The 12042-nt window shown below is 34.0% G+C and overlaps 1 protein-coding gene across 3 annotated transcripts in view; it reads right to left on the bottom strand.

Annotated features, from left to right (window-relative positions):
- Nucleotides 1-7977: 7977 nt before the first annotated feature.
- LOC137023479 (protein NLRC5-like) overlaps nt 7978-12042 on the bottom strand; it is a 93348-nt gene continuing 89283 nt past the window's right edge. For 2 of the 3 annotated variants that reach the window (XM_067390644.1, XM_067390643.1), the window contains 4 exons: nt 11095-11268; nt 10256-10417; nt 8952-9097; nt 7978-8615 (listed from right to left, as the gene is read on the bottom strand). In XM_067390644.1, the coding sequence (XP_067246745.1) occupies nt 8560-8615; nt 8952-9097; nt 10256-10417; nt 11095-11268 (538 nt within the window). In that variant the 3' untranslated portion in view covers nt 7978-8559. The remainder of the gene's footprint in view (nt 8616-8951; nt 9098-10255; nt 10418-11094; nt 11269-12042) is intronic. The other variant, XM_067390642.1, reaches the window with a different exon arrangement.

Below are 12042 nucleotides of genomic sequence, written 5' to 3'. Positions count from 1 at the left end.
CTCCGAAACGCATTCGAGGCGGATTTAATCCGATCACTCAAACCACTTCAGGAGGTCTGAGACTCAATCCAGTCAAAACTGAACAAGTACAAAATTCATCTGGATGTTAAAAACACATATGCAAATTTTACACCTCCAAAAATGCTAAAAATAAATAAATAAAGCCGCAGACGAGTCTCTCAGCAAACTGATTCACAAAACGCCGCAAAAATGAAAGTGAAAGTAAGACGTAGACGCTCAAAACACAATCATTTTCATTAAAAGTAAAGAAACGAAATGATCTTACCAGGGCTGTTACTGCTCTCTCTTATTGCGGTCTTTGATTTTGAAATTTTAGCTGATGATCTATAAAATGCAGCTCATATCTGTTGCTTTCGGTGACGTGCACTCCATTAAATCTGCATATAGCGCGGGAACTGAAGATCAGATTTATATCCGTTTTGTACGGTGGCCGAGAGAGCTCAACGCGCTGCAAATGAAGAAAACACATGCAAATAAAGAAAACTTCTTCATCAGTTTGACAACACATGCGTTGCAAATTCCACAACACTTACAAATAGACAAACGCGCTGCAAATAGGACTGCTCATAATCAGAATGTTAACAAACAAAACGAAAAAACTCACCTTTCAGGTGCACACCACCTAAGAGTAAACATGAACAATCCCAGCCAGCGGTCCCAGACAGGTACGTCAATGTGTTTCCTATAACATTTTCGTTGTGGTCTGTGCCAGTCTCGGCGCCAGGACAAACGATTTGGGGGATATTATTTTGCGTTAAAATATTATTAATAAATTATTAATAATAAATAATATATATTTTTTAATAATTTACTTGATTTTTATGTCTCAAATCCCAGTCAATTATTCACTGCAGAAAGTGAAAGTAAAAACTCAGCGATGAGAGCTCTACTTCAACATGTTCTGATAACTATTTAACCTTAATTTATTTCTTAATATTTCTCTTGTGGCCCATACATATTGAAAAAAATGAGAAGAGATATAGGTGTTACTTAAAAAAAAAAAAAAAAGTAACACCTATATCTCTTTTCATGTTTTTTCAATACGTATGGGCCACAATAGAAATATTAAGAAATAAATTAAGGTTAAATAGTGTTATCAGAACATGTTGAAGTAGAGCTCTCATCGCTGAGTTTTTACTTTCACTTTAGCTGAGTTTTTCTAATTAGCTAATCTCATCGCGTCGGTTATGCATGATGCACTATAAATTATTGCGGGGCAAATTAAATTATTATTTTAATTCTAAAAGTAGCCTAATCATCATCGTCACCGTCATCATCATCATTCAGATCATCACAGAAGGACTTGAGATCGCTGGGCCTGGTATGTGCTATTTGCAGCGCGTTTGTCTATTTGTAAGTGTTGTGGAATTTGCAGCGCATGTGTTGTCAAACTGATGAAGATGTTTTCTTTATTTGCAGCGCGTTGAGCTCTCTCGGCCACCGTAGTTTTGCGGAGACACATATATAACGTATAAATGGAATCGTTTTGATAAATCAGACAACTTTCTGATCAGAGAAAACTAATGAAGTGAACAGGTGTAAACGGAACCTTAAATGAATGAAGTTGGTTTCACATTCGATCATTCGAACTTTGTAAATGTAGGCCTATTTAAAAAGGATAATTTGGGTTAATTATCAATACTGATCATTATGACAATAAGCTACAACACCCTTTTTTGCAGAAGCAGACGTTTTTCAAGAGCGGATAAGAGCGTTGTTCTCTGTGACAAATGCTGCCCTAGTGAAAAAAAAGTATACTAAGTATACTTGCAGCAAGACTAATTATTAGTATATTTCAAGTGTGTTAATGATTAGTTCATTTAAAATGTGCTATTTTGAAACAACTAATTTTGTACTAAGTATATTTAAGTTGAAATTAAGTAGTATTAAAATACAACTTTAAGTATATTTAGTATACTTATGTGTGCTAAATTGGAACAACTTCAAGTATACTTAGTACACTTTAAGTACATGTCTGTGTAGGGACTAATTACATGCTTGATTAGTGATATTAAAGTGTACTTAATTTGTGTTATAAGTATACTTTATTTGTGTTAAAAGTATAATTTTTTTGTTATAATATACATTGTATTATAAGTATACTTTATTTCTGTTATAAGTATACTTTCATTTGTGTTATAAGTATACATTATTTGTGATTTAAGTACATTACAAAATAATTACGAGTGTCTTCAGAAAACACAAGCAATATACACTGAATATATTATTTTACAGGTAATAGTATATACTGTATGCTCAGTACCTTTGGCTTATTCCAAATATTAAACATTACACACTTTGCAGTCAATAACAATACACTTTGTTATTACTTATACTTTGTATAATATAGTCAACATTTGAAGCGGATCAAAACCTTTAATCAAAGTTGTCCTAACTTTTTTGATCCGCTTCAAATGTTGACTACTGTACTTTGAATTACATAATCTCACACAATACAGTTGTCCTACTATTTAAATACAGTAACACATTTTCCCAAAGTTGAATGCATTTGTTTTCAAGGCCATTAAAATAAATAAAATGTAACAACATCACTAATGAAGAGACATATTTCATTGACAAATCCAATAGTTTTTTATTTAAACTTAGATTCAGCAAAACTTACCATGTTTTTCATTAAAGAAAAAAACAATTATTGGACCATGGTGACCCTCTATACACAAATACAAATTACACATTATATTCCATTTTCTGATGAGCTTCTCATTGTGTCTGATGGCACAATGATGACCGCAGAGACTCGTGAAGAACAGCATCTGTTGACAGAATATATCAAAGATATAAGACAGCATGTTCAACTCTTTATTCACGTTTACAATAGTCTGTCTAAATCCTACATTGAACCAACACTATTTCTGAACAGTAAATGAGGATTAGCAGCAGGGAACTGTATCAGAATGGCATGTCGATATTGGTTTCGGTACACAGTCAAGCATAAAACACTTTATGAATGAATATCGTACAGAATACGGGCCGATTTGACCAATCATATGAATGTTTTGGTGCTGCATACAAACATGTGCCATAAACCACCACACAAAAACTCAAAAAGGAGATATCAAGCCGAAATATCGCTCTCCGTTTGTTAAAGAAAATAAAATAAAGTTTGTTAACTGGTAGACAGCTTACCTCCAAATAGCAGCACTTTTCTCCGGTTCTTTCAGGATCGCGTAGGCCATTAGATTAGCCGGTTGTGCGACATTATACTTCACCTGAGTGACGTACGGTGCGTTCCAAACGGGATATATCGCCCTCCGAAGGGCACTTCGGAGTGAAAATAATCATGGCCGCCATGTTGAAGGGTCGTTCTAAACCGAAGTGCTCAAAACTGGCCACTTCAAAGGGCCCTTCGGAATGAAGGATTTCGAAGGGTACAACTGATGGACACTTCGGGCACCTATGATCCTTTGCACAGGGAAGTTCTTTGACGTCACAGAATGGGTATGGAGGTTATAGGAGTTCGATTTTACCTATAAATGTATATATAGTATTTTTCTATACTACTGTAATATTTATACGAGTTACATTTGGTACATTATTATGGTCAAAACGACATTTTACTTCAACAAAAATACTTTACAGGTCCCTTTATAAGTCCATTCAAATGTTTAAAATACATAGACACATAGCCTACATGCCATAAACCTAAAATAAATAAATAAACTAACGCTAAACAAATGGCTGACAATCTTTGATTGTCTCGTTAAGATGACGCAGAAGTGCGTTCCAAAAAAACCTCTCACTCCGGAGGGTAAGCCCTTTGAAGGGATTAGGGCATAGGGATGAGCCCTTCCGAATGGAACGCAGGGTGAGCCAGGGGATTCAGACGACGACCGTGACGTCAGCAGCTCTGATTGGCTGAAGGCAGTGAGCAACAAAATCTGATTGGTCACAGACCAAGTTGAAGAGACATTTGAATTCCGATAAGTTTAACCACTCGACATATTTTTTTCGCATTACTTGTGCTGCTGGTGTGTTGTTTAATATAGATTTGTGTGTACGATTGTAAAATGATTCTGCCAGTGTAAACTTAATAAACATTTACACATATTTGGAAATTGTATAGACTACACTGCATATACTAAATGGGCTTGTAATGCATTCATACTGAAATAAATAGTCAAGTCAAGTCAAATTTATTTATATAGCGCTTTTACAATTGGTAATTGTTTCAAAGCAGCTTTACATATTAGAAGCACATAAAAAAGGGAAGTGGTTAAAAATAAGCTGTACAAACAAGCGTGGTAATATGTAACATATACAAGATGGTGCTACATTAAGCCAATGTCGGCTGACTCCCAGGGGTGGAAAAAACCCCCTAGGAGAAAAACCCAGCGTGCTAACACTGGGAAAAAAGTCCTAGGAGGGAAAAAACCCCTTGGAAGATATATATAATATATGTAAATGGATATGGAGATCAAAAATCTAAATTATACATTTTATTATAGAGATTAAAAATAGATTATATATGAAGTCACAGTATTCATCGTCAGATCCAGCACATTCAAATGTGCTTCTGCTCTTGAAGTAAAATTTTCTTTGATTGAAATCTTTGGTCTACAAATCTTAACTGTACTTCATAAAGGAAAGTAGAGCATTTCTTTAATACTTTTTGGTAAATGTTCACTACTAAAAACTACAAAAAAGATGGGTTATGTTATTTCCCTGTTTGTGTTAGTTTTCCTTCTTCAAACTTTTAGTTTAACAAACCATCACATTAAAAACAACATTAAAATTTGATAATATTTAGAGCTTTGAAGTGCAGGAAAAATGTGAAGCACTTTAAAAAGTCCTGGCTTGAAAAGTGCTCAAAATTTCACTCTCAAAAGTTTACATGAACCCTGAAATGGATAATGTAAAAGCATTTGACTATTTCTGCCAAAATACCATAGTTTCAGTAAGCGTTAGACTACTACATTAAATCCATGGTGATTTGTGGACTGGAGAGTCTTAACTTGTTTATTTATGGCACAATGTTTCTCCTGGTTTCCACAACAGTGCTATTTGATCTGATATCTGTGGTCTAAAGCAGAGAAGTGCTGAATTTGAATGCTTCCCACTAGATCTCACAGTTGTTATTAATTTTACGGTGAATTAAGCAGTGTCACGTGAACGAGATCGATGTGCTCAGAGCTGATAAACGGTGCAATGTGCACAGCTCAAACGAGTAGCGCTGTTTCGTTTCACTTTCGTTTGCCGTTTGATGTTTCTCATATGAAACAGAAATGGCAGCTCTTAGCAGTTGTGCAATGTGGTGGTTGCAACCGTGCATCCTCTAAAAAATTTTGTAGCACCACCATTTAGTCTGGGGCCCTAAAACTCAATTGCGAGTTATGAACTCAGAATTATGCGTTATAAAGTCAGATCTGTGTTGTATAAAGTCAGAATTGTGATATAAGCAATTGTGAGAAAAATGTCAGAATAGCGAGTTTATAACCTCTCTCACTTCTTTTCTCAGAATTGTGATATAAACTCGCAATTTCAAGTTATAATAAAAAATTATGAGGAATAAAGACTGACTTTTTTCTCAGAATTGCAAGATAAAAATTGCAATTACCTTTTTAATTTTTTATTTAGTGCTGGAAACAAGCTCCCATACCCTTCCGTAATGCTAATAGCCTAATTTTTTAATCTTAGTTTTGTGTTTAGGGTTTCTGAATGTGACCTTACAGAATTCACAATGTTTGGTTCAAAATTCAAATAAATGGAAGAGTGCGAATGAAACAACTTACCAGCATTTTTTTAATATGAGTAAATATTTACATTAGCTGTTGAATGTGAGTATAATTGGCTTATTATACTGTATACTATTTAATTATTATTCTGAACTCTGGCCTCCTGGTCTTATGAACAAATCACATGTTGGTAGATTAAATAAGGTATCTAATTCACCTGCATAATAAGTGATTCCTGTATAATAATTGTAATTAATTCTAATAATTACAATCCATTACTCATTGCAGCTGGGAAAGTCTCAGTAGTGGTGATGATCAGGAAATATAGTGGAATATAGAGTGGAATAATGGATCACAGCAGGAAAAGCAATCACACACAGAGCTTACAGCCCTCACTGGTTTGGCTGAAGTTTTGGCTGGTGACAATACCAAAATCATTGCTTATATCACATGATATCAGTTTTACATGGGAAAACTGGCAACTTTCATATTCAAGTAACCTACTGTATGTCCCTATTAGGAAAGTGTCTAAAATATAATTTGCTAATTAGTTCACATTATTTTACACACTGGCGATCAAACGGTTGAAATAATGAAGACTTTAATGTTTTTGAAAGAGGAAGGCTGAATTTATTTGATCAAATATACAGAAAATATTCATACAATTTCAAATAGCTGTTTTCTATGTTAATTTATTGTAAACTGTCATTTATTCCTGTGATCAAAGCTGAGTTTTCAACATTATTACTCCAGTCCTCAGTCACATGATCCTTCAGAAATCATTCTAATGTGATGTACTTTTCATAAACATAAGAATTTTTACTCTTTTCTACAATTGGACCTCTATCCATGGGTTTCATGTGACGTCACTGTATTCTATCGCCGCCATATTTGTGTCCGGTCACAGCTGCGCGCTCTGTTTAAGTCTATGGTGACAGCAGCTACAACTACCAGAGGAAGGCCAACGAAACACTCTCAGAAGGTTCACAACAAATTTACAATATGTCTGGGATATGTGGTGCTGTTAGCCGTTTCAACAGTCGTCAGAACTACACATTTATTTGATCCCAAAGGAGTTAGATCGGCAAATTATTGGCTTCATTCAGAAAGGACCATACCACTGGCAGCCAAACAGCAATGCACAACATTAATAACTGCTGGGACTGTCATTTACATAACATTATAATTGTATACAATATTGTATTAAAATATTGTGAATTCTAGTTGCTGTGTTTCGGCGTGTTATTACAGGATGAACAAATTCATGACACGAGCTGACTACATTACTTAGTTCAAGTACATGCGTGCATGATTTTGTGCAAATATAATTTTATGTCTATCTTGTATAAATATATATGAATTACCCTATAAAAATGTGTTCCGTTGAGTTATAGGATGTATAGGATGTGTTCCGTTGAGTTAATTAACTTAAAGCGCTTCATTTTACGGATGTTCATTCAGCGCGCGCAGCTCAAATAATAGGCTAGCTACTATCAAAATGAGATGATTTGAGAAAAAAATCTGTTATTGTTCGTGATCCTTATTAATCAAACCATGTGTTGCTGAATATAATACAAGAACAATATAAGAGCTAGTTATTAAAAATAATGTAGCCTATCATTTAAAATATATATATATATATATATATATATATATATATATATATATATATATATATATATATATGAAAGTTTTAATATTACTGTAAACATTTTAATGACTTAATCATTGCTGTTTGAGCTGCGCACGCTGAAGCTGAAGAGAATAAAAACCCGTAAACAAAGTTAATTAACTCAACGGAACACATCCTATATAAGGTAATTCATATATATACAAGATAGACATAAAATTACAACTTATATTTGCACAAAATCATGCACGCATGTAGGCTTGAACCAAGTAATGTAACGTTAGGCAGCTCGTGTCGTGAATTTGTTCATCCTGTAATAACACGCCGAAACACAGCAACTAGAATTCACAATATTTTAATACAATATTGTATACAATTATAATGTTATGTAAATGACAGTCCCAGCAGTTATTAATGTTGTGCATTGCTGTTTGGCTGCCAGTGGTATGGTCCTTTCTGAATGAAGCCAATAATTTGCCGATCTAACTCCTTTGGGATCAAATAAATGTGTAGTTCTGACGACTGTTGAAACGGCTAACAGCACCACATATCCCAGACATATTGTAAATTTGTTGTGAACCTTCTGAGAGTGTTTCGTTGGCCTTCCTCTGGTAGTTGTAGCTGCTGTCACCATAGACTTAAGCAGCTGTGACCGGACACAAATATGGCGGCGGGCATAGCGGAAGTGACGTCTTTGAAACCCATGGATTCCATAAAATGACAGATGTCAAGCTCCTGAAAGGACAAATACTATAACCACTAGAAAGGCATCATAAAAGCAGAGTATTGTTATATATGGACAGATATAATGGTAGGTATTGAAGTTTAATGATATTAAACTTTCCTGTATGGAAAACAGTTTGAAATCTTTTCAAAATGATTTACTATTTGTCATGTGCACCAGGAAAGACAAATTATAACGTAAAGTATGCAAGTCATTCATTAATGTTAAGCATTTTGATAAAAAATAAAATAAATAAATAAATAGCATTCATATTTTTGTATAAACAGCATTTATATTTTTATTTTATTAAGCGGTCTAAAAACATTTCTCTGTGCATAATGAGCTAGTGGGTTTTATGGTGAGGTGTGTTGTGGACCGGGTGTGATGGGCCGATTCGTGCCAGAAAGTCCAGGGCCACTTTTTTGCCCCAGTCCAATGTTTTAATTTCTTCATTACAGATGAGTTTAATCCCAACATCATTGATGAAGGTCTTATACTGCAGACCCTTCGTACTGCTTATCCACCTCTGAGCTGTGATCAGGCGTACCTGTAAAAAAGCAAAATATCTTGTATGAACACTAAATCGACAATAACCAGTCAACATTACTCACAATGTGTGTGTATGTTTCTATTAATGCTGCATTTTTTAATTTGTAAGCCTGTTCCTTTTTAAAAACACACAAGAGCAAGTATAATAAACTGTACAGTAGTTAAAGCAATGCTATCTGAAGCTGTTTAAATGTACAATACAGGTATAAATAGCTTGAATTCGTAACAGCTGTGGGTTTTGTGGTGTTATTTAAAATTGCTTTTCAGCAGCGTCCTGCTAAAATTACCATCATACACATACGGTATTCATTTATTACAGTATTGTAGCAAGAACCTTTTGAGGATCTTTCATCTGATGGTGGCTTTGCTTGTGCTGCTGATTTCACAGGTTCATCCTGAGCTTTAGAACGAGTAGTAAACAATCCACCAATGCTACTGAACACGTTTGCAGCAGTGCTAATCCAGCCTTCTTCCTCTAGGCTGTGAGGAGGAAATAGAAGAGAAGATAATCAGTGTTGAGTGGAACAAGATGCAAATTAATTATTATATTTCAATTAAGTACAAAGTGTAATAGACTGTAACTAACATTAAATTCCTGTAAACAGATTAGTTACTGATTTTACATCATTTGGCATAGCCTACACACTTTCTCCAAAGCACACATTTCGAAACAATATTTCAGGGTTTTTCCTAGGTCAAAAATGGACTTTTGTGGTGGCTGATGAACACGATCATTCATTCGATTTTTGTGAATTGTGGGGACTTTCCATAGGCGTAATGCATTTTATACTGTACAAACTGTACATTCTATCCCCCTACACTACCCCTACCCCTAAAACTAACCATCACAGGAAACTGCACACTTTTACTTTCTCACAAAAACATCATTTAGTATGTTTATTAATCCATTTACATTGTGGGGACCGCTGGCCTACACTAACCCTACCCATTAGGGCTGGGACAAAAAAATAGATTCATCTAACTATCGCAAATTCTTACGATTTTAAAATCTTAAGTATTGATATTCAAATAATATTGTTTTATTTTAGACTTGAATATACACGAGGAGGACAGAAGTTACTCACTTTTGTTCAAACAAGGCAAAATGTGTTATCTCTGAGTGTTACATGACCTAAAATCCTTTTCAGGATATGCGAGAATGCGATGAGATTATCCGTGCTTCAATGAATGAAAAACGCAACACAAAGTCAAATGAATATGTCAGATATCAATGCTAAGAGAGAAAGAGAGAGAGTATAAGACTAAAGAGCTGCACGATTAATCTCAATTCAAACACCCATGCGGTCTTAATCTTAAATGACAACAATTATTCATCTGTCTAATAAACCTTTGACAAAATCATATTGCTGCTTAACCAGAGAGAGCAGTTGTTGGAGCAGCTTCATAAAAAGTCTTTTCAACCTCATAGTATCATTATTTCTGTGATACAATATTTCAAATTATATTATATAAGTACTGTGATAAAAGTTTATAGTTCAAATATAAACACTGATGTCTACTATAGCGATCAAAATAGAGTAAATCACCTTTTGATTAAATAACGTATCAAATAACAAGTATCATTTACATTGTTTCACCACTAGGTGGCGACAATAGACTGAAAAGGATGTTACTCACCTCAGGTTACAGCTTGAGTCTTGTAACAGGTCAATGATCTGCTGCTTGGAGGATCCGATGTTATTTTTCCTCAGATCAAGCTCTTTTAAAAACTGCAGTGCTTTTGTGTTTGTCAAAGACTGAGTTAAAGAAGAAACATCTGTGATGCCACACTCATTTAGACTAGAAAGAGAGAGAGAGAAAAAAAAAAAAAAAAAATCAGTTCTCAATAGGAATCCATGTGATGAGAGACGTCCAGTGTCAGAGAAATTCATCTTTCTTTTTTTTTTTTTTTTACATCAGAATCAAATCTCACAGGAAAATTCACTCCTTTGATCATCGAAGCTACACAAAATATTTAAGGCTATCGTTTAATTCTGTCATTCTTCAAGAAGATAAAGTGCTGCAGAATAAAGAAGCTGTTTGGAAAATGTTTCACACATGCTTCACATCTGGTCTACTAATATTAAATTACTAATATCAACTAATATCAATTAAATTACACATTATTGTTTTTTTATTTTTTTACACTGTGTCTGAAATCATCTTGTCATACTTGTAAATTTTTTAAGACTGTGAAGTTACTGACTGACGGAGGGTGCCACAGTGTTCATATAAAGCTAATTGATTATGAAATCATCACCAGCCATAGTGGCCTGAGCTTGGTATTGGTGGAGGTAAATTTAAGACCCTGCTTTCATCAGATTACAAAACACATCACTAGGGAAAATTATTTTCCATAAAAATAGCGTAAAAACTCAGGCTCTTCATGAGATATTGAGTGAAAGTGATTTGGTTAAATTGTTTTATCTAGAAAATGATTTTAAGTATTTTGATTCTTGTATTGTAAGATTACTGACCTCAATCTCTCCAGTTTACAGCGTGGATTAGTCAGTAGTTCACATAAGTGATTCACTCCTGTGTTTTCTATTTGATTCCCACTGAAGTCCAGCGCTCTCAGGTTTGAAAGTCTTAAACACAGATCTTGAGTCAGCTTGAGACACTGTTTCTCTGTAATGCTGCATCCACACAGACTGAGGACAAAGAGAAACAACAAATGCTCAGATGAATGTAAATTCACCATGAGTGAGTGTCATACAGTAAAATACAAAAACATGGAAACTTACAGAACCATAAACCATGAGAGGAGCATAACTAGAATAATTTAGTTATAACTCAATCAAATCATCTTCAAAACATCTGTGAGTTATAAATGTACATTAAGACATACGTTTAATCTAAAACTGAATGAAAAACTGAATCAACAAATTCATTAGAAATATAATTAAATAGACTATTTTCAGATTTTTAACATGAGAAAAATTAAGAACATATTGACTAAATCACAAATTAGTCATTTTGTGTAGTTTACCATCACTAATACAAATTTTACTTAAAGCTGCATACAGAAGATTTTTGGTTAAAAAAAAGAAAAACCTTACCCAATTCATGACAAGCTTATAATGATTTAATTTGAGACATGTCAGATGTTGTGGGAACTTTTCGTTTGATGTCATTTGTCTTTCAATGTCATGTCCATAAACAATATTTAACAATTACTGTAAATTCCAATCTTCTGTTGTACACTGCACACTTGTACATACATGTGTGTCTTTCACATATCTTTATTATTTATTTCTTATTTTACTATTTGTATACTGCTGTTGTCTCTGTGTACTGTGTACTACAATCTTATCTGTTTGTAATAAACATCAAGTCAGCATATAAAGTCACCCTGTAGCCAATCATTTTATAGCTTAATTCCCATCTTTGATAATCAAAATGACATACTGAAACTGAAATTTTTT

This window comes from Chanodichthys erythropterus, chromosome 7 (assembly GCF_024489055.1).
Source record: "Chanodichthys erythropterus isolate Z2021 chromosome 7, ASM2448905v1, whole genome shotgun sequence".
NCBI lineage: Eukaryota > Metazoa > Chordata > Actinopteri > Cypriniformes > Xenocyprididae > Chanodichthys > Chanodichthys erythropterus.
Note: the sequence above shows the minus strand (reverse complement) of the source record. Positions and strands in the feature narration are given on the sequence as shown.